We start from the raw sequence: 26,795 nt of genomic DNA, 5'->3' as shown, positions 1-26,795 counted from the left end.
ATGGAAGACTATGCATTGCCCTTCTGGATTTACATGGGAGTGATGTCAGTGTTTGTCGGCGGTGCCATCAAGAGGGTCTTTTCGTCCAACATCAGTGCTTTTCCAACGCTGGTGGCGTGGCTTAGCGCCACGGTACTGGTGGAGAGGCTCTGGTCCTTCTGTGTGCCTGTGGTCCTGGTCCTGGCTGGCCTCTGTCTCGCCTGCTACCTCTACTCTGCCAGGGGCAGGACGCCGCCCCCTCTTCCCGCGGAGGGAAAGGCTGTGTTCATCACAGGTAAGGGACACCTGTCTAAAGAATGAGTCGACATGTCTGTGTCTTCAGTCAGTATCGGTCTCTGTCTGTGTGTCTCTCTCTCTGCCATAGTCTCTCTCTGCCTCACTATGTTTGTATCTCTCTCTCCATTTCTCCCTTCCTAATTGCTCTGTCTGTTCTTTTCAATTATAAAGTGGAACATTTTTGAGATCATCAGGTTTTTAAATTATATTTGAAATGCACATCTTAGGGTCCAACTCTGTGTCCAGCTCTCATATCCTTAGCTATAGTGTGAGAGGGTGAAGCACCTGTGGCTCAAAGCGTATTTACAAATAACTTCCAAATCTTATCATGGTCAAAGTGCTGGGCACACTTCACACAATGTTCATCTGTATGAACAGGGCATCTGTGTATCCATTGATAACTGTGTGTGCTCTGTGGGTCCTGGGGTATCTTTCAACACGGTATCTTTCAAAGAGTCAGACAAAAATGTCCCCTGATTAGATTTGTCCCAGTTCTCCAAATTTGAAGAGAGAGAGAGAGAGAGAGTGAGAGAGAGAGAGCGATTACTCCTCCACATAAATACTTTGTTGTGTAAGATGTACTTGTGAAAATGTTACATCAACCTTAATTGGAATACAAAGCCAATTAGGAAGCAAATGTAAGTCCTAAATCTAAAAGGGTACTTGGCACAGGGCGTTCAGACTTATAGTTTCCTATAGGAAGAACGACAAACTACTTCTCCAAACACTTTAATACAACAGAATAGAACATTTATCACAACTGTATTAGTAGATGACAATTAGACTAAACACTAAACATTCAAGAAATGACTTTGTTATACAGGGCATCAGTTTACCAGAAGCATTAATTATTACATTATTTTACCAGTTCAATATCTGAGATGTCAGCCCATGTTGAAAGGACAAGAGGGCCAAAGTCATAATCTCCTTTCTCCTCCATCCTTTTCTTGATTCTCTCAACGTTCTCATAGTGTTTGCTGATGGGGCCAGAATGGAATGTCTACCCAATACCACAGTTTTAGGTAAAAACTAACAACCAAGCAGAACTTGGGATTTAACTTGCGTAACTGGGCTTCTGCAGTTGTTAGGTCTGTTGGTCCGGTAAGGCCTCGCTACTATTACAAAATGAATCAATTTATACTCATCCTCCACATACCACAGTTTGTGCACAGTGAATCTCTCATCCACCCATGATACATATATTCCTCATGTACAGTTGTTGAATGAAATTAGTTGTCTTCTCGTTGATCTAGCTGTGTCTCAGTAAAAGTACAGTATAGTCTTATTCTACTCAGGAGGCTGTCTACTTTCGATCAATCCACAGAGTTCAGAGTTTGAGGTGTTTGGTAGCTATTTCAGAGGGACTGTTACATTCTACCAGTTGCAAATGTGACACAATTGGTCAGAAGTTGCATCACACTACACCGAATCCTCTCATAACGGTCAGATGTTTCATAAAATGCAGGATCAGCAAAAGTGTTTCAGTGAAAGTATGGCTTACTCATGTCTCATCTGCTTTCGAGTTCAGAGCTTGAGGTGTGTAATAGCTCTTTTGGTGCTTGTTTTAAATGTCAAGATTCTCATAGGTAGGCGCATTGTGGGTACATTGATCATTACCTCCGCCCCAGCGACTGCACAGGGCGAGCGGTAATGTTTTCGGTAGCGTGTTTGTTCATTCTTTCTTTTGTTTATTTATTTGTCCGCTTGTTAGCAGGATTCTGCAAAAACTACCAGACCGATATTCATGATAATTGGTGGAGACGTGTAGCATGGGCAAATTTAGAACCCATTAAATTTTGGAGTGGATCCGAATCACAGGGTGGATCCACAAATAAAAACAAAAGTGTGTCCCAGTGTGGGGGCGTAGAGACACAGGATTTTGAATTGGGGGTAGGCCGGAGTGCACGGAACCGCCCCCTGCCAGCTGCATCCCAAGGGGGGGCGCCACAGAGCTGGCCAAACATACATTAGCCACCCATTCATCTCCATCCATTTTTTTGGACTGCGAAAAATTCCCCCATTCATTGTCAATGGGAGGGATTGAAACGGCCATATCTCAATGTGGGAAGGTCACAGATACACAGATTTTGGACTGGCTTAAAGCTCTCGACCTAACGAATGCAGCAATACCAAACATGTTGCACAAACGTGTGTATGCACAGAGCCAAAACAAAACTTTGAGCTACACCAGCTCCCCTTGTGGGGGGTTTGGACTGTGGTGTGTGCTGGGAGAACCCGGAGTGCACCGCACTGCCCCCCGCCGGCTGCGACCCGAGATGCAACCTTTATAGTAATAATAATAATAATAATAATAATAATAATGCACTTTACTTTTGAGACACAATAGATGTCTAAAGTGTTAACAATGATAAGCTAAAATGCATTGGTTAATAGAAATGTTATTGTGTACCAGTAGGTCTATTAGCATCTCTTAATAGCAACATTATTACTACACTGAACAGTAGAACAGCATGGCCGTTTTTTTAATTTATTTTTAAACATTGTTGTTTTCATTTTGTATTTTTTTGCACTACAGAAAGTTAAAAAAGCTTGATGTGTTTATACTATTTTAATCACAGATATTTTAATTCACAACTTACTTAATAAATGCTTAGAATTAAGCCCAGACAAAAAATATGATGGGCCTACAGTATATGCCGGCTCTATAGATTACCATGTGTAGGCTACCATGTATTTGAGAGTCTTAGCTCTAAGGCTTCTGTGTGTTTGTTTATTAATATATCTTATACTTTCAAATAAGACAAAAACATGTAATCATACGTAAACCCTTCACAAAACAATCATTTTCACCATAAGTGATCAACTTCTTAGACAAACATACTTAACAGTAGCATCAGCGTATATTATTAAACTACAAAGTGACTTAAAGTCAATTAAAATGTAAAAACATGGATATTATGAATCCTCACATCATAAGCACAACCCTCAAACACCTTTTCACCAAATAAATCTAAACTAGAAAACTAGAAAAACCCACACCACTCACATTGAACATGTATCATGGGTGGGGGACGACAGGTTCACAGTGCATTTGCTAATGTTATATATCCAGATTACACAAGGAACATTTGGCTGTGTTGGTATTGACCTTAATCTCCATAGAAGTAAATAAAAGTAAATCCGACATCCTTTTTATATGGAACAAGTGGTATAATAATATAGGAAATCACTGAAGGTGACTATTTAAAAAAAAAACTTTTTATTTTACCTTTATTTTACCAGGTTAGTCTCATTGAGATTGAAAATCTCTTTTACAAGAGAGACCTGGCCAAGAGGGCAGCATACAGTTACAGTTACAGACAACATTTCAACATAAATATATATACACTTAATAGAAAGGACAGCCAATTACACATTAAAGCAGAAGGGTTATATATAAGTATTTCCTATTATGGATTATGGATGTACTATAAATCGTCATAAGTGTGTTTGCAAACACTGTAAGTGAAGAGAACTGAACTGTACTATGGGTGTCTGTGTACTGTATGTGTTGAATGGGATGAACACTGAGTTGAATGGGATAAACACTGTTGAATGGGATACACACTGTGTTGAATGCAGGGCCGTTGCTATGAATTTTGGGCCCCCTTAAAGAATATTGGTGTGGGCCCCAGAATTGTAATATTGAGGAGCAATCCTTTAATGTCTGTTGTGTGTGTAAATTCAAATTTGATTGATAATTATATATATGCACATTCTTTTTCTGTATTAAGATTTACAGTCTAGACTTAATAAAATAATGATAAAACATATGCCTACAAACAAGTCCTAATTTTGCAACCTAAATGTGAGTTATAAGGGTAAAACAAAGAATACATGGAATTATTTACTTTTTAAGGTGACACAGGTTAGAATTTAAGAACTAGGTAAATTATATGATATTACACACTGTGGTACAGTAGGTGGCGGTATGCATTGAAGTTGTTTGAGATCCGCCGGTAAACCCATAGAAGAAGAAGAAGAAGAAGAAGAAAAGGAAGAAAACCAGGGTATCCTTCCATTTTAATTGAACTATTCCCGCGGCGCCAACTCGCCTCTCTCGTCCCTGCAACAACACAGATTCTGTAACTGTACTGTAAGTATTTAAATTCCAATGTCTACATAGCTAGCTATGTATTTTGCTATTGCCCCAGTAGTAAATGACGCTATCGTAATGTGCAAGCTACCCTTTTGTAATGATTCTCTATCAAATGCTGTCTTTCCAATGTCAGCTAACGTTAGCTAACTTTATTAGTCTTTTTCTGTACATGGCAAGTAGCCTACGTAAAATTACTCGCCATGAGTGTTATAACTTTAGCTTTTTGTTGTTAATTGTAACGTTCGGTTGACAACTTGGAAATATTTCAGTTGTGGCCATTTCTTTTCTACTTTTATGAAGCATTGTGGTGGGCCTTTGTTCGTTGGCTACCAGAAGACAATGGCTGTCAAGCACACTACTGCTTGCTCTAACTCCTGCACATTTGTACTGTTTCATCGCTTGGAATAAAATGGGATAATTAGCTTAATCATTGATTTCGCATTAACCCTTTTCAAGAATGTGTTCCCCACTTTATGCCTTTAAGTCAGGGTTAGAGTATTCCAGGTGTGTTGGTATCAGTTTGCTAGTGAGGCATTTTGGTAACATGCTACTTCCTGCTTTGTGCGACCCCAGGAAGTATTACAAGTTTATTTTGATGCTCAACTTTGAGGCCTTGAACACCAGCAGAGGAGGGAACCAAGTGTCTCATGCTCTCTCCTCTCCTCAGTCTGAAGTTGTGGTGGGGTTGTTACGCCCCTCTAACTACATACAGTATAATCACTCTATATTTGTACTACAGGTGAGAGAATCCTTTTTAATGGTCTCTCTCTCTCACTCGCTCTCCTAGGTGTGATGTCAGAGTTGTCCAAGTCTCAGGTGTTCTCCTTGTGCCCAAGAATCTACCTCCACAAGCACATCAAGAGCAGTCCTGACAACATCTACATCTCTACTGAGGAACAGAGATGTTCAATGAACATCTGAATAATTCAGAGGAGGACGGGGTGAAAGTGTTGTGGTCAGATGAGACAAAAATTGATCTCTTAAACATCAATTCAACTCGCCGTGTTTGGAGGAGGAGGAATGCTGACTATGACCCCAAGAACACCATCTCCACCGTCAAACATGGAGATGGAAACATTATGCTTTGGGGGTGTTTTTATGCTAAGGGGACAGGACAACTTTACCCCATCAAAGAGAAGATGTAGGGTGCCATGTACCATCAAATCTTGGGTGAGAACCTCCTTCCCTCAGCCAGGGCACTGAAAACGGGTCGTGGATGGGTATGCCAGCATGACAATGACCCAAAACACATGGCCAAGGCAATGGCTCAGTGGCTCAAGAAGAAGCACATTAAGGTCCTGGAGTGGGTTGCACCAACTGGTCTTAATTTAAGACGGTCGTAACTGCTAAACAGGTCGTAGCCAAGACCATTTTTTAGAATGGACGTAAGCCTGTTGCACCAACCAAAGTTACGCCTAGGCGCAACTACGACCGGTCTTAGAACTGCGTGTCCATGTGAAAGAATGTAACAGCGTCAGTTGCTAAGCAATGTTACTGCACGTGATGAGGCTATTATAACAGTCACTGATTAGTGTTGCACGTCCTATAACGGATTTAGCCATACTGTAGATGGGTCTCTCCTACAAAATCGGAACATCTCTATTAATTCAGTGTCATCATAGACATCCAACGGGTTGCTCCGACCCCTAACGACGCGTTTACGTCTAAATGCCCTGTCATTAATAATGCGGTGGATCAGACGAGCCATTGCACTAAACCTACCTACCGTTACTGTATTAAAATACTATTTAAATAATAGGCTAAGTGTCACTATTTACATCTGCAAATAGTAGCCTAACCGTCAGTTACAATTGACTATGTCAATCTGATCATAAACGTTCTAAGCTTAGACTTAAGCCTGCTCTTGGGTAGGCATAGAATTAACGCCCGGTCATAGTGAAAATTTTGCCTACGACCAGCTGGTGCAACGGTCTTAAATTATGCCCAGGAAGGTTAAGACCGACTTAACTTACGACCAGTTTAAGACCAGTTGGTGCAACCCACTCCTGGAGTGGCCTAGCCAGTCTCCAGACCTTAATCCCATAAAAAAAATCTGTGGAGGGAGCTGAAGCTTCGATTTGCCAAACGTCAGCCTCGAAACCTTAATGACTTGGAGAGGATTTGCAAAGAGGAGTGGGACAAAATCCCTCCTGAGATGTGTGCAAACCTGGTGGCCAACTACAAGAAACGTCTGACCTCTGTGATTGCCAACAAGGGTTGTGCCACCAAGTACTAAGTCATGTTTTGCGAAGGGGTCAAATACTTATTTCACTCATTAAAATGCAAATCAATGTATAACTTTTTTGTGATGTGTTTTTCTGGACTTTTTTTTTGTTATTATTCTTAAAATAAACTTACCATTAAAATTATAGACTGATCATTTCTTTGTCAGTGGGCAAACTTACAAAATCAGCAGGGGATCAAATAATTATTTCCCTCACTGTAAATGGACAGACATGGATCTCATTAATGTCAATAGCCCTCCCATGCAGGTGTAGAGAATTCTTTTGAAATTTAATTCATCAGCCCTTTGACTGAGATAGAACAAGCAAATATAGGTTACACAGTAACAACAGCGACTATACCAGCCTCCAGCTAGAACAGTTTGTATGTCAACAGTGGGTTGTTGAACTAGAGTGCCTTATCTGCCTTATTAAATGGATTGAGACTGAAGGGTGTATACTGGATAGCACTTGGACTCTGCGGCTTGGGGCACTGGGTAAGGGAGCTATGCCAGAGTAATCACATGTGATCAAGGTATAGGCCGTACTTGGACAAAGCGCACCATAGGCCAGCCTGATGCCCCCTCTCCTCCCCCACAGAGAAGCCGTCTAGTGTCATGGTAACAGACTTTCTCTCTCACACACACACACACACACACACACACACACATGCACACACACTAACACGCACCCCTCCCTCAACACACACACGCACACATAAATACTTGGACTTGGCAGCAAAGTGTTTAGGGCTAAAATAGCAGAAGTCTGCCAACAGATCTAGTGCCTCCCGCTGGCTACTTGTTTTTGTTTATTTAACTTTTAATTGCCGGTAACCTGGAAAATCCGTCTTTAGTTAGAACAGTCCAACACAGTGAATCACCCCAAAAGCAAACAGGACTGCTGCAGGGAAAGCCTCATATCTACATGCCAAAAAGACATTGAAAATACCAACCATCTTGCCAAAGAGAGAAGCCAGTGGACGGCCTTCATTATCTTGCTCCAAGCCTGCAATAAGTCACTCGAGGGTCAATCTGGAAATAACACAAGACCAAAAAAATGTTCTAAACCTCTTACAAAGCCAATTGAAGCACAATACAATAGCTGCATTCCTCAAAGGATGAAGGTTACTGAAGTCACAGGACTGGCTGACTGGGCAACTTCTGGGTAGCCACAGCTGCCCTGGGGCAGACTGACAGAAGCGTGGCTGCCAATCAGTGCCTACGGTCCCTCCGACCACCACCAACATTCATTCACATTTATACGTTGCATAGATACTGTACACAAGGCAGTTCTGGAAGTGGGGTACAATGCATTTTAATGAATGGAGTTTCTGTACTTTTGGCCACCTCCGACATAAACTGTGTTTGCTTTTTTGTGATTGAATAAACTTTTCGTATGTTAGTTGTGTCCCTGTTGACATATTTAACTGTTATCACCATCAACCAACTGCATAATATTCAAGTCACTCGCCTTGTAAAGAAAATATTGCTAACCAGCTAGCTAAAGCTAACAATAACAGCGTCACATAGTGCATCACTGCAATCTGTAACGTTAGGGTAACCCTATCGGTAATGATAGTGTGTGAAAGGAAAGATTTTATATTACACGCACACACATATATATATATATATATATATATATATATATATATATATATAATGTGTGTGTGTGTGTGTGTGCGCAGCAATGTGTAACGACTTCATGATGCCATGTCGCCAAAAACCTGTCGGTCCATAATCACTAAAAAATAATTTTGGAAAAAGTGTTTGCAGGGTAGTTTGCTTCGCAACATCAACTGGTTGTTGTTGACGAAAAACCATCAAACTGGTTGTTATGCTGGCCATCTTAGCAAATAAATGCTTGTTTGATATGTTAGTCTATTTGACTGCCAGTTGCCATCCAGCCATGAATGACTGTTCCAGTAGGCTAACTTAATAGCTTCGAAAAGTTATTTTTTTAATCCATTTTTTTTTTACCAACAGCTAAGACAACAATATAGTAAGCCAGTTACTTTAGCTACGTAGCTAGCTAAAGATATTGGTCACCAAATCATTTTACAACTTGTTAATTTGTTCCGACATTTCTGTTGAACCACGCGGTTAAAAAGGTAGCCAGCCACTAACGTAATGTAGCTAGCTAATGTTAGCGTAGCTAACATTATATAAATTATATAAAAGATATATAAATGCGTTATTTTGTTAAACTGGCCACATTTCGGGAATCTACATGGTTACTTTCTCACCTGAAAACATATTCTAACCTAATTAAATGACATAACAGTCATGAAGACAAAATTGCTCTCCAAAATTGCTCTTTTTGTCAAAGCAGTGGAGCAGGCGCATGGGATTGTGGGATATCTTGACCAACAAAGGATACTGTACATCTGTGCTGCCTTCAAAATCTGCCCAGTTGGAGGCCCCTCAGCAGGCAGCATATTTGTAAATATTCGATTGGGACATGACTTGATGCCTCCCTGCCTCCGAATGACTCAAGACTGACTTGTGGTGCCAACACGAGCTGAGCTAACAAATGCAGAGACAACACCACCAGCTGAGCTACCAAACGCAGAGACTGACAATGAGAAAAGCATTAAGGGGATTCAATGTAGTTTCAGAACACTAGATGGTGATATAAAGTACATGAGATCAGGACCTCCCGAAAACTGTATGTTATGTGTTCTTCTGGCACACGCACAAGCATTGTGGTGACATTTCACAAGCATTGTGGTGACATTTCACAAGCATTGTGGTGACGGTTCACCCATATACAGCACGTCTGTTGCTCTGTCTGCCTCATTGAAAACCATCATTTTGCACATTACATTTACTTTAGTCATTTAGCAGATGCTTTTATCCAAAGCATATCAACTATTTCTTTGTTCTATGAGTGATCTGGAATATGAGAGCTCATCAAACATAGCTGGTCCACAGCCGTTACTGCACGACTATTGCTTTCCCTCTCCCTCTCTCCGCCGCTTTGCGCATCTTTTCCAAGATGGTGGACTCGTTCAGAGCTCCTTCTCTCACGGGTGATCTAGATCATGATAGCTCGTCTAACATGGCTGACTATCTTTTACGGTCCCCAAATGTTACCCAAACACCAATACTGCTCTCTTGTTTGGATTCAACACCCTAGGTTAGGGTGCAGTCGCATACAACACAACTTGGATGTGTAGGATTATGTGAGAGGAGCTTCCAGGACCGGAGTAGGCTATGAGGCACTAATCTACGAACCGACCATCCATGACCTTTACACCATCTGTACAGTCTCTGGTTTTTGAAACGGAAGCGGGATGTAAACAGTGCAGCATTCCCCAAATTTTTTTTTAAAGAACACTTTGTTCTTCTGACACTTTGTTCTTTGACTTCAGCATTCAGCATGTTTATTAGACCACAAGGACACATGACAGTGTTTCTTAGGGGAAATTTTAATCTAAACAAAGAACGAGTTGTTTACAATGAAGTTACTGTGTTACCTAGCTGCATTTAGTGTGTGGTGTATTTGCACATATTTTAGCTTGAGGGGTGTTCCGATGCGAATTCTGCACACTTTTCCTACAGTAAGTGTGATGTCCAAGTCAAGCAGGAGGGCTTTCCGAAATTCTCTGTAGAATAAATTTGATTATTTTCCTGGGGGAATTTCAGTAATACTTGAACAGGCAGCCCCTACTGTATAAGCAATGCTCTGGATGAACTGTTCAAGAATTATGTTGCTTTTTAGAAGACATTTCCTGCACTTGTCCCTTTAATAATTTTAACCAAAGTTGTTGCATTACACAGAAATACTGTAGGCTTTCAACTCAATTGTATTAAGTAATGTAGACATCCAGCACATCTTGTGCACGCTGTTTCCCATGTTAAGGACTTCAGGAAAGCTGTCTGGGACAGATGAGATATTCCAGAGTAAGTTGGAGTACAGCTGACTCTCGTTAACCACTGAGAAAAGCTGCAGTGCCCTGATGCCAACGTATTAGCTTGGTTGGACTCCGTTCTTTTTTTTTCTTTTCTCCTGATGAAGGGAAAGCAGAACTTTAATTATACCTTGACAGGGTATGTTAAGCAGAACTTCAGTTTCCCAGTGGTCCGTTGGAGAACCCAGATATGTCCAGTGTCCCCAAAAAGACCCGCTAGCTAGCTCACGCTAGTTAGAACATCAGCATAGTCCCCTGATTGCAAAATTAGGCCTGTTGTATTCTTACTCAGCACATCCGATCTGTTTCCCTCTCTAATAGGCCACAATCTACTGCATGTTCTGCTCACTCCCTGCTCTCTAAAGGCAGAACACACGTTTCCATAACCTTGCGCGACCGTAAATATCCCCTCTAACAACAATAACTCTCCCAGGTGGTTCCGATGGCAGATGAACAGGCAGCAACATGCTGCAGCTCTTCCATCCAGGAGTTGTTTGAGGACAAGGCTTGTAATATCACACTCCCTCGCGCAAGGTTTTCACCCTCTATAGCTCTCTTTCAAAATGCCGGTTGATTTCCGCCTGTTACGTTGGAAGGACTCCATGTCAACTGAGACTAAGCACCTGTGGGCACACAGGGTTCTCACACCTCAGCCTTAGATGGGCCCATGGCGTCATACAGTGCGTGACCAAATGATGAGTCAGTTCATCTGGATGGTGTATTACATGACAACCACATGCAGAAGGACCAATACAGTATTTACTGAAGGTAAGTTTTCCAACTTCCACAAAAGCTTATGATTGAGACACCTTGAATTCTCAATACATGATTATATTACATAATACATTATGTATTATGCTAACTACAACATGACAGAAGGGACTTCGATCAGTTCCAGACTTGAAGGGTTGCAGTGTATTTCAGAGTAACACGAGGACCCATAAACTGAATTGTGAGGGGTCGCCTCTTCTCTCTTACACACACACACCCACCCCCACACACACACACAGTCCCATAAAGCCCACAAGGGGCCACACGTGAGGGCCGATACCATCACCCAGAGACAGATGTGTGTGTTGACCCTGGATCTCTCCCTCCACGCTGGTGCCCTCCTGACCGCAGACCTTCAACCATCTCCGCAGGGTCCGGTGTTTCTTTTTCCACTTGGGGGCCCTTTAGGCCAATCAGCGAGCTGTTGCATAAACGAAATTCCAGGACATAAACCCACACACGCACCACCTTTCCTTTGGAATGCCGACTCCCTCGCCCCCCCCAAACCCCCTGAGCCGATCACCTATACCCCCTCGGGGGAAAGTAGGTCGCCAAGAGACACCGTTCTTGCAGGTTTGTACCCCTTCCCAATGGCTGGTTTATGAGCGGCCTATTGCAATCATTCAGTCTGTGTCCCTAAAGAGGTAACATTAGGGCAGGGGAGGCGGCAGTATGGGGAAACCGGGTGACTAGCGCGCCCCCCCCCCTCCCCCCCCCCACACACACACTCTGAGTGTTTTGATGGAGCTGTGAAAGAGAAAGAGCCCGCTACAGAAAAGGTTCTCCCTTCACATGCAGAGGAGGAAAGCACCAAGGGCCAGGCTATAAGTGCACGGTAATACGAGGCCGGCCTGCTACAGTGTCTAGCGCACTGGGAGAGAGAGGGAGTGTGTGTGTGTAATCTAAATGTCTCGGCATGCCAAGGGTGGGATTTGAACCCTGGTCTCCCGCGGGACAGACGCCGTTTTAACCTGCTATGCCCATGAAAAGCCAGCCCATCAGTGTGAGTGGACAGTATTTATACTGGGGGAGTGAGTTTAACTCGCTACCGAGTCTGGACTCTCGAGGACTTTCTTTCACTCTGTTACATGTGTGTGTGTGGGGGGGGGCTGTTTTCAAAGTGCCATTGGGGATTAGAGGTGACTGAGTTCACAGACAGATAGAAATGGGGTCAGTATGTGTGTACTGTATGTATGTGTGTATAACTTTATTCAACATTTTGACACTTCAGTATAAGTGTCAGAATCCATCTGTGTAATTCCCGTCTGTGTAATTCCCAGTCCTCTGACAGGACACCTGCTGTAGAATGACAGGACTGCTGTGAAGCATGCATTGCCAGTGGAAAGGTGTCTAACATCCATCCTCAAAGTCCGGACTCCGGTCTGGATCCTACCAAACCACAACTGTCTCCGGACTCTGAGTAAATTGTACTTTTCATAGTATTATTTCCGTGACATCGCTGTGATGTGACGAGTCAAAATTCTCTGCTTTCTCTGCTGCAAGCAGCACTTCGAATGTCCTCTGCTTCAAGGAGTTGGCGTTGGCCGTGTTGCCAGATTTGGAGTTTTCCTCCCATGTGACCTACTGTGTACCTTTGCTGACATTGGGCAGTTGGGAAATAGTCAATCCAGTCTGGCAACACTGGGGTCATGTGAGTTGACCGCGCAGATGAGTTGACAGCATAGCTAATGTTAGTTTCGTCTGCAGTTAGCTAGCTAGTAGTTAGCCTGACGTTAGTCTCTCTCAATACTCAAATATTACGTAAGTTGAATCGCTGTGCACCACATACTACATAAGAGTCTGTGCCACTTCCCCACCCAAGCTGGTGTTGTGAGGGCGTATCGACGGGTTAAAATTGAAAGAGTGACAGGTCATAGCAGCAAATGAGAGACGCTAACCCAGGTTAGATGGGCGGGGAATATCTATGGGTGGGAGCGCCTGATCGGGAAAGTCGTTACTGATTGGTGTTGCCGGGATTCTGGCGCTACAAATGAATTGCCAGGATTTCAACACCAGATTTTTGTGTCCCAGACCCATATACTGTAGAAATATGCAGTATGCAGTAACATAGCGAAGCATAGTTTACATAGAGTATCACCGAAAGAACTCTCATGGGTCTGATTAGCCTGACGTTAGTTTTAGTCTCAGATATTTCTAATGTAGCTGGCATGTTCAAAGGTGACCCAAAAAAAAGTTGACAGTGAAAATAGGCAATTCAGATGAATGGATCAAAAAATATGCTTTCATCCTCCCTCCAACAAGCACCAAACCAATGTGTAATATGCCACTAAACAGTAACTCTTGTGAAGTGGCAATTTCAAACGCCACTATAAAGACAGTCGTTTTGAAGTGACCTTTCCAGAAAAATCCACAGGGTAAAATCGGACAAGAAGTGAGGAGATAAGACAGACAGGAGGAGAGGAGATAAGACAGGAGGGGATGAGAGGAGACAGGAGGAGAGGAAGGAGACGATAGGAGAGAATACAGGACTTGAAATGGTTTGATTCACCTTTGTTGGGTGTGTGTGTGAACTAGTTGGGAGGGGGGGGGGGATTTGTATTATAATTGTTTTCTTAAAAGACGGACCTTTGGATTATTGGGGGGAGGGGGGGGGGTGGTGGTCTTATTAGTATTTGAGTACCTCTGGTCTAGACCCTGTCTGGTTTCAATATAGGAAAGTCCTGCCAAAGTTACAGCGATGACAGGGCGGTGTGGATGACAAGGTTGTGCGTGCTGCTATCACTGTAGAACACAAAAGAACAACAATGGATAAGTATTTTCAGCTGCACTGCTTTTCATTGAGCACTGCTTTTAAAGCTCTGAATGGTCTGGCTCCCCTCTACCTGGCTGAACTCTTGCATCGCCACACTCCAGCCAGAGCCTTAAGGTCGGCTGACCAGCTGCTACTGGACATGCCCAAGACCAGGCTAAAGACCAGAGGTGACCGAGCCTTTGCACCGGCTACCCCTTGGCTCTGGAACAGCTTGCCCCTCCACATCAGATCCGCCCAGACCCTCAATGTTTTTCAATATTTATTGAAGACCCACTTTTTCTCCCTGGCCTTCAATTCTAGTTGAGCATGACTCCCAGGCTAGTGTGTGTATTGTTGTCTTTGAGGGTATTGTTGTGTTTGTATGTATGGTTTTGTCTTGAAGTGTCTTTGTTGTCATTTATTTTTCACCTACCTGTACAGCACTTTGGTCGATCTCAGTTGTTTTATATGTGGTTTATAAATCAAGTTTGAGTTGAATTGAGTTGAGGGGACTGGTGACTTTGGTGTGAATGTGAGGTGGGGAGGAAGAGAGGAGGACAGAGTCAGTCTTTGGAATTCGTCATACAGCATGTGCCAGAAGTGTGTCAGATGTGGGCGTGACTAGCTACAGTAGAAAATGTTCTTTCTCAGAACCCGAACACTCGGAACACTCGGAACTCTGAGGGCGCTGTCACAGGAAAGCAGCAGCGCTCCATGTTGTTTGTTCTGTGCTGTCCTCCCGTTGTGTTTGATTATGCCCTCCCGTGTTCCACCGGGTCGCTGGCGGGCTCTTTTACTCAATGTCCTTGGAAGACATCCAGTACGGTGTCCTGTGAAGAAAAAGACAGTGAACCTGTGTCCAAAAATATCCCCTCACAACATTCTTTCTCTCTTACACTCACTCTCGGTTGTTTACAATGTGTGATAAGCTACATACTGTACACCCCCCCCAAAAAAACAAAGGGCATACAGTAGAATACACAAGCAGACTTTGAAATGGGTCACACTCGAGTTATTCAGTATTCAAGTACAGACGCTAGGTGTGCGATATGTGAACCGGAGAAGTCGTTTTAGGAAGGATTGTGAAAGTTTTCGAGATGTGAAAGTAGGTTGTGTAACACTTGTGAAAATGGGACAAACCCTGGCGTCTAGAACATTGAATGATTTGTTGTGTCCTTAAGGGACCGTCAGACAAGATGTGATGATTGGAGAGAAGGTGGTGTGGGGAGATCAGATGAGGGGATGGGGGGGGATCATTAAAGTGTCATCAAACCCGCTGTTCGCTGGATAAAAGATGCACGGGAAAGGTGAGAAGAGTGAACCCTGGATGCAGTGAATAGTACATGCACACACACACACACACTCTCACTCACACACATGCCTTCTGGAACTCTTGTATTATCCAAACATATTGATCCAATCCATTTTTGAGTCCCTGCCACTTTAGCATCACAGGGCTTGTGGCTGGTTAAAATGTAGTTTACGAAACATAGAGTACAAAACTGACACTTGGGTGTAAATTTCTGACCCAGAGCTGTACAGTATGTGCTGGTGTGGGAGGAAAATAACATTTTATCCATGTGTTTAACACATTTACCACAGCAATTCCTCTTACTGCCCCTTTGAATATTTGATGAACTGGTGATGTTTTCTGGGTGCTCAAAAGTAACTTGTTATGGTCATAATGCATGAGTTTTTATTATAATTGTGAATTGTCCTGCACTGTGTGTGGGTGGGTGGGGGGGGTGGGCAGTTATGTACTAGAGTGGCACTGTAATGTTCATTACATTTAGTCACGTCATAGTTCACATGCGTCGTAAAAGAGACCATAAAAAAAAACAAGCTGACAACTCTCCCTGACAGCTGTGAACCTCAAATCACAACGAGTTTTAAATTAACAACCCACCTGATTAGAATCAAACAAATTTTGGCAAGGAAAATAGACCAAAATAGACCACCTACCGCGGCTTTCAGTGCCTTATCTCCAACTCAATCATCTCTATTATGTTACATGTGATAAGAGGTTACGCTCAGTTGGCAAGTGGCATCTTTAACTGTATTTTCTTGAACATTGCTCTGGCTCTGATTAAACTTTATGTTCATGATGCAAGACAGGCTGACCTTTATTTGTTGTTTTAGAGAGAGTGGATTTCAGTCCATAGTTCATTGTTAAATTGCAAGCCAGGACTTCCCTGGAGTATTGCAAATTACACTATAGTATCCAGTTACCTTCTCTTCAATTTGAAATGATCCACCATTTCAAAATGTTTACAAGTCGAGTCGAAGATTTTTATAAACAAATAACTTCACTTTATGTTCAAAACACATCAGTAATAGTTAAGCGTTTCTTGGATACAGACTTTACTGTTAATTTATTACTGTTCCTGTACCGCTCTCTGTCTCTCTCTTCCCAGGTTGTGACACTGGCTTTGGGAATGCAGCTGCACGGAAATTGGACGAGCTGGGTTTCGAGGTGTTTGCCACGGTGCTGAACCTGTCTGGGGAAGGAGCCAGGGATCTCCAAAGGACCTGCTCCCCTCGACTCACCCTGCTGCAGGTGGACATCACTCAGCCACAGCAGGTGCAGCAGGCACTGCTCGACACCAAAGCCAAACTGGGAGTCCGAGGTAAGACCCCTGGTCCTAAGTATTTGACACATGTGTAACCCATACCATGGGCGATTATGGACCCTTTTTAGGGGTGCTCAAGCACCCCTAACTTTCATCTTAGCACCCCTAAATCTTTCCGCAAAATCATCAGAAGCCAGTCGTCTAGTGTATACTCCCAGGCATTTCATAATCTGTTAAGATTGTGAAAGTCTTCTAGTGTATCCGAAGCTTTAGAAAAAATGTCTGGTTTAGTAGCATGGTGTGCGTCACAGAAGGTTAGTTGTTAGGTTAGTTAACAACTCTCTCTGAGCTAGCCTCCTTGCACACTAGCAAGCTGATACACTTTTTGTCCTGATAGAATTGGGCTTCATTGTATATAGTACATTATACCCTCACTCATTCATTGGTCTGTTTTTCCATAGATGGACATATCATTTTTTTCAGGTGAGAGAGTAAGGTCAAACACCGTTAGCTACACTGATGACAAGCTAGCTCTTCATGGTTGTGGGTGGACGGTATTCATACTGGGGGAGTGAGTTTAACCAACAACTCGCTACCTACTCGGGACTCACAAAGACTCTCTTTCACTCAAACTCCTAAACTCACTCCACATCCACAGGGAATCTGGGTCACGGCACCATTGTAAGCCATACATTTCGGCATGCCCAGGGGGGATTCGAACCCGACCACTCACACACACACACACACACACACACACACACACACATAAACAAATCCAAACACTATACACACACATGCTGTGAACTGTGGTGTATATCAATTTCAAGTACTCAGTGTGACTGTCAATCCTGACATTGAAATCCCTGTCCTGATTTTGTAAACATGGCATGGAGAGGAAGGAACCACAGAATACACAGGACATACATAATGGGATGATCTATAAATATGAGCTGGATTGTGGGCTCCTGTGGCTGTTTACTTTTTAAAAGTCATCTAAGGACACTACTGTGTGTGCATGCGTGTGTGCGCATGTGTGCATGCTGTAAGTGCATTTGTGTGCCTGTGCTGTGTGTGTTTGTGTGTGTTTGTGTGTGTGTGTGTGTGTGTCCACGGTGTAATCAAAGACTGCAGGGGAAAAGGTCACTCACACACTCACTCATATACTCTCACGGCCGGGGCTGTGTGGGGTTTGGCTGCAAATCAAGGGCATGCTTTATTTTCACTTGGCCTCAAAACACCACACACACAACCCTGCCAGGTGCCTGACAAACGAAGAAAACGGGAGGGGGGGGGAGAAGAGCTTATTTTCAGAGTGGGATTCAAATAAGGTAACACAAGTTATTTTAGTTTTCCCAAAGTACCATGGTTTCCCCATTCTCTTCTTAGAACCCTGCTCAACTCACATGTTGAGTGCCTCAAAGCCTAAAGGGAAAAGCACTTCATCAAGTTAAGTGGAAGAAAGTTTTCGGTTAAGTGGTAGCGATTGATGATTGATCATGGATGTATGTAGCTAGCCAGTGTTGTAGGGAGATGGTTACTCTTTGACCATCTCCGCAGGGTCCTGTGTTTGTTTTTCATTTTGGGGGCCGCTTTAGGCCAATGAACGAGCTGTTGCATAATATAAATTCCAGGACCTACACCCACACACACACACACCGCCTTTGGAATGCCAACTCCCTCTCCCTCCCGAACCCTCTGGGCAGATAACTTGTGCCCCGGGTGAAAAGTAGGTCGCCACAAGACACCGTTCTTGCAGGTTACTATTAGTACTCCTTCTCAATGGCTGGTTGAAGTTGTGGTTCCATTGAAGCCTCTTCGGGTGTCCTGAGAGGCCCATAGCAACCCTTCAGCCTCCAAGTCCTTAAAGAGATAGAGCATCGCCCCCCCCCCCCCCCCCCCCCCCCCCCCGCCCCCTCTCTGTGTTATGATGGGGTTGTGAGAGCGACAGCTGCAGAAGGGGCTCTCCTCTCGTACATGCAGAGGAGGAGAGCACCAAGGGTCAGGCTTTAAGTGCACTGTAATACGAGCCCGGTCTGCTACAGTGTCCAGCGCACTGGGAGAAAGGAGAGAGAGGGAATGTATTGTCAAAGTGCAGTTGGGGATGAGAGCCGACTGAGGCCACAGACAGATTGAGATGGGGTCAGCGTGTGTGTACACATCAGCACCTACGACCTGCTGAACACAGTCTCTAGGAAGTATGCCTACGCAGACGACATTGTGCTGGTGTACTTCACTGGAGACTGGCAGGCCGTGGAGGAGACCCTGAGCCAGGACATGCAGACACTAGAGGCATATCTCCGAAAATGGAGATTTGAAGCTCAGCGAGGCAAAGACGGTGTCGGCTGGCCTCCGCCGCACAGGAACCACAGCACGTCTCGCTTGCCGGGCCGTGAAGCCTAACCAACTGCTCCACGAAAGGCTTGCTGCAACAGCGTAGCCCCCACGGCGTCTCAAGTCGAGACACCTTTTTGTGCCTACTGCACGGGATCTCCTGCAGCAATGCAGAGTGCAGAGTGGGAGGCAAAGACCTCCAGACTCTGTGATTTCATCCCGGCCGCTGGTCCTTCCCCTACCGGGATAGACTTACCCAGACCCAGACCAAACCGCAGACCACGTCATCCAGGACTGTCCGACATACCGGACACCCAACGGAATGCGTGGCCTGACGGCCGTGGATGACAAAACAGTGAAGTGGCTCCTGGAGGTGTGCCTGGATATATATATGACCCCCTCACCCAGGCTCGGGGTGGTAAAACGATAGCCCCTCGGCCCCGAGCCTGGGGGGAGAGGACCGCACCAACTAACCCAAACGATGAAGAAGAAGCAGATGAGTGAGGCGTGGTTAAGAATCTCAGTCTCTGTAATTCCCAGGCCAATGACAGGAGGACACCTGCTATAGAATGACAAGAGTGCTGTGAAGCATGCACTGACAGTGCAAAGATGTAGACCCTATCTGTTTTCAATATACAGTTAAGAGTAGCTAGAAATAATCTTGCGGCATTTCACCATTGCGGTATTTCTGATTTAAGGTCCCTGTCAGTACCCGATTGGGCAGCTGGAACCGATTGGGTACTGACAGTCCCATGGCGGTTTTCTCTTCCTGCTTCCGCTTAGGCACTTCACTATACCACAATGCAACGCTGTCATGTTTTACCGAAGGGGAAGTGAAGAAGACGGTAGCTATCAGTGGGTAAAACAGTTAGCTTATGTTACGATAATTCCTGTAACTGTAATGATGAAAGTAACTGTGTATGCTGAATAATGTAGCTGTAATGCTGAAACGATCCGGACAGTTCAGTTCCAATATGAACGTTGCTGAATGGTCCCGCAACAGCTCGACAGGAATTTCCTTGAATGTCCCGAGTTCACGAGAACGGTCTCTGTCTAGAGTGTGCACTGCCTGGCTAACCAGCGGAAAAGTGCCCACTAGCGGGCTAACGGACAGAATTCACCTGCGTCCCAGAAGACAGGTTGCGATGTTGATCTGGGGGTTGACCAGCCGGAGCCAAGCCGTAGTGGGGGGGAAGCAGAGCTGTAGCAGGAGTCCTTCTGGATGTCCCTCTCCAGAAAGTGTGCCAACAAAACGCAAACTAGGCAAATTAAAAACTAGAATGCTCACAACACTGCAACTGGCTAACCTAGTGCTGTGCACACACTAGCTAATTCACTTTTACACACGGTCAACAATCTTAGTCTTAAACGTCCTCTTCTCGAATGCCACTGGAGCCTAACTTGGCACTTTTATTCATTTACTGTGCACTACTCGCAAATGTTCTTCTTGAGGTTCCGAAGACTCTCCAATACAGGCCCGTATAAGAACACTCTGCTAGCTAGCTAGTTAGCTAGCCTACTGTGTAAAATCTCTACTTGTCCCGATACCTTGTTCCATGAGTTAACAGACATAGACCCGACGTCAGTTACAGAGTCTGTAGATAGATAGGCTATGTTCGTAATAATTAAATTACAACCAGACAGAGAACAAGGACTATAATGTGCCAGACAAGGTTAAAGCTATGGGTCAATGAGTAGTATTACTTCTGCCTCTATTGACATGCGAGCGGTGGTGCGGAATGCCGCAGGCGGTGCGTTGAGATCCCGCGAGTAAGGTTACTACCCCCAAGGGCTCCCATCTGTAGGAAAGTCCTGCCAAAGTTACAGTGATGGCAGGGTGTGAATGACTACAAGGTTATGACACAAACTAAGACATTGACCTCCAATGACCTCCAATAAGTGGTGGGTTGTGTGTTCTTTAACAGCCATGTGATAAGAGCCGTGTGTTTGCACACACACACACACACACACACACACACACACACACACACACACAGGTCAGTGGATCAACATTAACAGGCCTCGCAGCACAAAAGGGTTGTCACGAGCTGTTTACATAGAAAAGGCCGACACTTAAACTAAGTGAAGGGTCATTGAGGGTAACACAAGCTCCCCACCAGAAACCTGGGTCTTAAACTACTCCCGTTTAACTAACCGTCCCATTTGACTGCGTTTGGCAACTCCACTCATTGAAGCATGGATGAGTAGCCTGCCTGTTCTGAATGATGGAGTGATAGAGTTGAAAAGAAAACAAAATATTATCCTTCAGGTGATCTTTTCATAGAAACAAGACTGTTGCATAACCCGTCTGGGCTTGCAACACTTCATTTGTATTCTCTCTGCTCTGCTCTGATAATCAGATTGAGCTGATAGTCTTAGTAACCCGGTGTTGCATCAATGTTGGCTGAACTTAACGCACGCCCCGATTCAGTGGAAAGACTTAATGTACTCGTTTGACATTGCAAAAACATTCGTTCCTTGTTTTTCAGCTGATTGATCACTTTCACGCTCCATGCAAACGTGATCTGTGCTAATGCACACCTGTTAGAATCTGCACACGTAGGCTTCTCGTAACTCTCATCAAAGAGGTGGGTGGTTGAGGACAGCTGCGGACGGTATGTTGAGTGACTTTGAAGCCTCCGGGGTCAGAATCTCTCTGTGCTGAAGACGCTTCCTAACCCTAACCCTTTGTTCCAGCTGTACCACTGAACTTTCACAACCCTTTGTGGAATCTGTGTCAATGACCCCAACGTACTCGAAGGCTATTAAAGAAGAAAAAAACAACTACACCTTGCTTCTGTGTGTTTTTTTCTTTCTCCCTCTCCCGTACTTCCCTCCCTCCCTCCCTCCCTCCCTCCCTCCCTCCCTCCCTCCCTCCCTCCCTCCCTCCCTACCCCAGTTTGGGACAGAACGTTCCTTCCAGTTCCAAGAGTTTCTCTCTCCCCTTGTTTATTGCCCCTAACGTCACTGTTTCCTCTTGCTTTAGTGAAATTATAGCCTTTGCTGGGGGTGAGGGAATCTGCTGCCATTATAAATGTTGCATTCTCACATTTTGGTAATAAAAAACCACACATTAAACTGTGATGGTCGAATGAGTGAAGAAAGAGAGAGAAGAGAGAGAGAAACTTCACTCAGACTGCATTTTAGACTCATGACATCATCCTTTATGTTCCCTATGAGGAAATTATCAACAGGGGGTGTCCACCCCTCTCTCTCCTCCTTCAATCCTTGCTAATATTTTTACCAGCATGCATTATCTCCAGATGCATCTTACCTTTTTTTTCCCGTCTTGGAGAAGCATTCCAAATGAAATTATCTTGGGGAGAAATCCCACTGATGTCCCTCAGAAATTAATGAAATGCTTGCTCTTTGGTCACACTGCACAACAATCACCAAGGCCCACAACATGGAACGGGATGTTCATGCTTCATACGGCTTTAGCTCTTATCTATGACTGTTCGATATTCTGAGTGCAAGGAGAAATCACAAAAGTTTTCAGTACTGTACATATCCACACTCGCATTATATCAATAGCATATTGGAGAGCTTTTGATAATGAGAAAGACTGCCCCTTTGTGGAAAATGTATGGAAATGCGCACCAGTTTGGCAAGCAAGGGCTGTAAGCTCCAATTGGCCCATGCCAGTTCAAATTAGGTAAATAATAGATGGATAAAATAACGAAACTGGTCTTCAGTGTATCTTCTACAATGGTGATGTTGGTATTTCTGTAAGTGAAAGATGGGAAGAGTGATGTTAAATGTAGTGTAACCAACTCTTTCTCTCTGTCACTTTAGGTCTCTGGGGTCTTGTGAACAACGCAGGAGTGTGTGTGAACTTTGGAGACGCTGAGCTGTCCCTTATGTCCGACTTCCGGGGTTGCATGGAGGTCAACTTCTTTGGGACGCTGACCGTCACCAAAACATTCCTGCCGCTCGTACGACAAGCCAAGGGCCGCATCATCACCATATCCAGCCCTGCAGGTTAGTGTATGGCGACACACACATGCACACACACACACACACACACATGCACACACACACACACACACACACAAACACACACACACACACACACACACACACACACACACACACACACACACACACACACACACACACACACACACACACACCAGACTTGGAACCAGGTCTGACACACACATGCACACAAACAAGCACTCATAAAATACTTTTCATACTACTTTGTCTTGCCCTGGTTGATACACATACTGATACAATAAATCTCATTTTACAAATTCAATGGTTGCAATCAAATCCAATTAATAAATAAAAAAATCTAATCTCCACAGTAAGATCATATGCCAACACTCCCACTGCTCACATACAGAACACCCCCACCCACATATACACCTGCACCCCCCTACACACACCTCCACCCCCCCTACACACACCTCCACCCCCTCTACACACACCACCACACCCCCTACACACACCTCCACACCCCCTAGCACCTCAGCTTGTGAGTCAGTGACACAGTAACTTACATGTGTTCCCTATCTTATCCCATCTATTCCCACAACCCCATCACTGCCATTCTGTCAGCGGTTAAAAGCCCAAGCACACCTTGCAAAACAAAGGCCTTTCATTCCAGATGAACAGCCCCAAGGCCAAACCACACATATATAAACAGTCTCAATCGGCAATTAACCCCACCTGGCTCCAGTACTTCCTCCCTAATCTTGGCGGACACACTCATCTCTCATCCCCACAACCGCTGTGTGTTGCAACTGTCTTTATTACAGGATAACTGTATATAGTATAATAAAACGCTCTCCAAGCTCCTTAACGAGGCCTGCAGTATCGTTCCAGTTGGAACCTCCTTAGTATCAGTACTGTAGCTATACAGTAATATTGCTTGGTGTCCAAACAGCCCCAGAGCTGGCTTCTGGCTGCATATCGCAAGGAGCCAAACCGTTACAGTACATCTTGTTCCTAAACAGCTTTTTTTTGGGTGTACAGTACTTATGTGTAGTGCCAGAAATGATGTTGATATCCTAAAAATTGTTGAAAACAGTTATTTTACCTTTGTGGACAACTTTGTGTTATGTGCTTTTGTTATTGTCATGTCTTTTGGTGGTTCATGTAAGAAAAATAAACAGACATAATCCCACTGTGGCAAAATAAGGAGGTAATCCTAGGAGAATGAAGATTATGAAGGATGTTACTGTTTGTGTTGTTGAATGTGTGGGTTAAGAATAGTGAGGACAGTTTATGACATAATGATTTACTCTGGGTTAAATATAATCTACCTTAAATCCTTTCAAGTACAGAGAGTTTGCTTGAGCCTGCCTGGAGTTCCATTTAAATATCATTTCTTGAATAGTGCCATGCCAGTTCAATCAAGCACATCTCAGGTACTGAAAGGATTGCAAATTCTCCTAGACCCATTTCTGCTTTTTTCAGACGTCAGCAAAAAGAGATTAAGGGAATGATGTGTGTGTGTGTGTGTTTATTTGTAGGAGATCAGCCATTTCCTTGCCTGGCCGCCTACGGTGCCTCCAAGGCTGCCCTCAACCTGTTCATCAACACCCTGCGTCATGAGATGGAGCCATGGGGGGTCAAAGTCTCCACCATCCTGCCCTCCTCCTACAAGACAGGTGAGGGGCACCTACTGTGGAGAAGCTGGGGAGTGGGGGGGTGGGTTTGGGGGAGACCCAGGGGGAAATGGTTCTGGAGTTAGGGTTAACCCCACACATTAAACTGGACCACACTGAATATACGCCGTGAAACACATGGAGAATGAATACTTTAAACAAGCAGTTTTCTGACTGCAATGACGCAGAATGAGTGCAAAACAGTCGTCTCTGAAGCAGCACGTTTGACACTGAAACCTCCCCATAAGTGGTTAAGTGCAGATGATCACTTAGCCTGGCTGTAAATGGGATGACCATGAATAGCCAGTGAGCAAATTCACCCAAGGAATCATTGCAAGTCTGCTCCTAACAGCCAGTATGATGAGGTGTTTTTAATCCCTGGTTGTTTATATGTCGGGGTCCTGAAAACGCTCATCTCTCTTCAGTAATTATCCTCTTTTTTTCACATTGATTGAAAGCTTCGGCTAGCCAAGAGCTGATCTAGGGGATTAAAGAGTAAATGTCTGGATAAAGTGTGCCCAGTGCAGTGTTTACACTTCTCTTTTTCCCATCCAATCCATCATCCCTCTCTAGCCGCGCCAGTTCTCTGTCCTTGTTGGTGCATACTCCGAAAATCGCTAGAACATCACAGTCCTTGATTTAGGATGAAAGAGATGCTGGAACTGTCTTCTTCCAAATTGGCCCATTGATTATCTTCACAGACATTCACAAATGTTATAGAGAGCCTTGATTATTCACTAAGGATTATTCTGTTAAACTCACTCATTTTGTGGGTCGAGCGTGGTGCTCTATTTTAATTTTATTTACTGAAACACCAAGCGCATTACCACACAGACCCTTTAGTGGGTTTAACCGCACATTCGCACAAACCCATCATGCACAACCATTACCACACAATCTGTAAGAAACTGTACCATACTGTAGCTACTTATTCAAAAAGCCCTAAACTTCACCGTACACATGTTAAACAGTACCAACTAAGGGCTTCAAAATTCATTAATCTTCAGTGTTTAACTTAGTATTTATTCTGGGAGTCTCCATTAAACACAGACCTTATTTTTGGCATTTTTCCAAAATCCCATTAATTTTTCTTATAGGGATTTTTTGGGACTACACCCCACAATGGCAGCTAACTTATTTTGAGTTGCTTGGTGGATTGGATGATTGCACTCTCCCACAATAATACTCCTACAGTATATATATATATATATATATATATATATATATATATATATATATAGAGAGAGAGAGAGAGAGAGAGAGATGGGCATTTTCAGATGTGGCCTGTTTTGAATTCCTGTTACGCAGAGATAAATGTACGTTTTTGCTGTGCCCTCTGTTCCCAGGTCAGTCAAGTAACCATGAGTACTGGGAGTGTCAGTTCAAGCACATGATTCAGAACCTGAGTCCATCCCTGCTGGAGGACTACGGAGAGGACTACATGGAGGAGACCAAGGATCTGTTCCATACCTACGCTAAGACAGCCAGCAAGAACCTCAGCCCCGTCATCAGCACCATCACTGAGGCGCTGCTCTCTCCGCGGCCCCACATATCCTACTACGCAGGGCCTGGAGTGGGCCTCATGTACTTCATCTTCAGCTACTTCCCTGTCAGCATCAGCGACAAGTTCCTCCAGAAACTATTCGTCCAGAAGAAGCTTACGCCTCTTGCCCTAAGGAAAGAAAATGGCCTCAGCCTGAAACACACCATAAACAACAACAACAACAACAATGTGGAGAAACTTGACAAGTAAACAGTTAGTCGTTTGTAACGATATACACGTAAATATGTACAGTATAAGAAGCTATAGGACCACTTCTGTAACACACTCATAGTGTCATATTTTGACATGTTTTGTTTTGTAAATGTTTTTTTTTACATTGTAATTATTGAAGGGATCATAAATAAACACCAAATGGTATATTATCAGTTATCACATGACAAGAAGCAAGAACTGGCATCAATGGTAAAAGATTGGGGTCAGAGGTCAAGCTGCTGACAGAGCTATCACTATGACAGATAACAGAGCTGAGGCTAAGGCCTTGTCCACACGCACATGGGTATTTTTGAAACCAGGGTTTTTCCTCCTTCATTCTTAAAAAACATCTCAGTCCACATGAAAACACAAAAACACACTGCCCAGGCTGTCTTTGGCTCATTCCATTCGATGGTGCCATGGTAACGAGGCTGTAACATTTCGCGTCAAGCAGGCTGCTTGCTGTCACATTCACTTTTGGACTTCTGCT

General features: G+C 44.0%; 1 protein-coding gene across 1 annotated transcript; it reads left to right on the top strand.

Moving 5' to 3' along the window:
• Positions 1-26,302, top strand: hsd11b2 (hydroxysteroid (11-beta) dehydrogenase 2; the record flags this gene model as incomplete). The annotated part of the gene is made up of 5 exons (XM_084437341.1): positions 1-274; positions 16,448-16,660; positions 22,730-22,915; positions 24,415-24,552; positions 25,896-26,302. The coding sequence occupies 5 exons, from the start codon at positions 1-3 to the stop codon at positions 26,300-26,302; spliced, it is 1,218 nt and encodes a 405-aa protein (XP_084293467.1).
• Positions 26,303-26,795: the final 493 nt, after the last annotated feature.

Source organism: Borostomias antarcticus, assembly GCF_949987555.1.
Source record: "Borostomias antarcticus genome assembly, chromosome: 4".
NCBI lineage: Eukaryota > Metazoa > Chordata > Actinopteri > Stomiiformes > Stomiidae > Borostomias > Borostomias antarcticus.
Note: the sequence above shows the minus strand (reverse complement) of the source record. Positions and strands in the feature narration are given on the sequence as shown.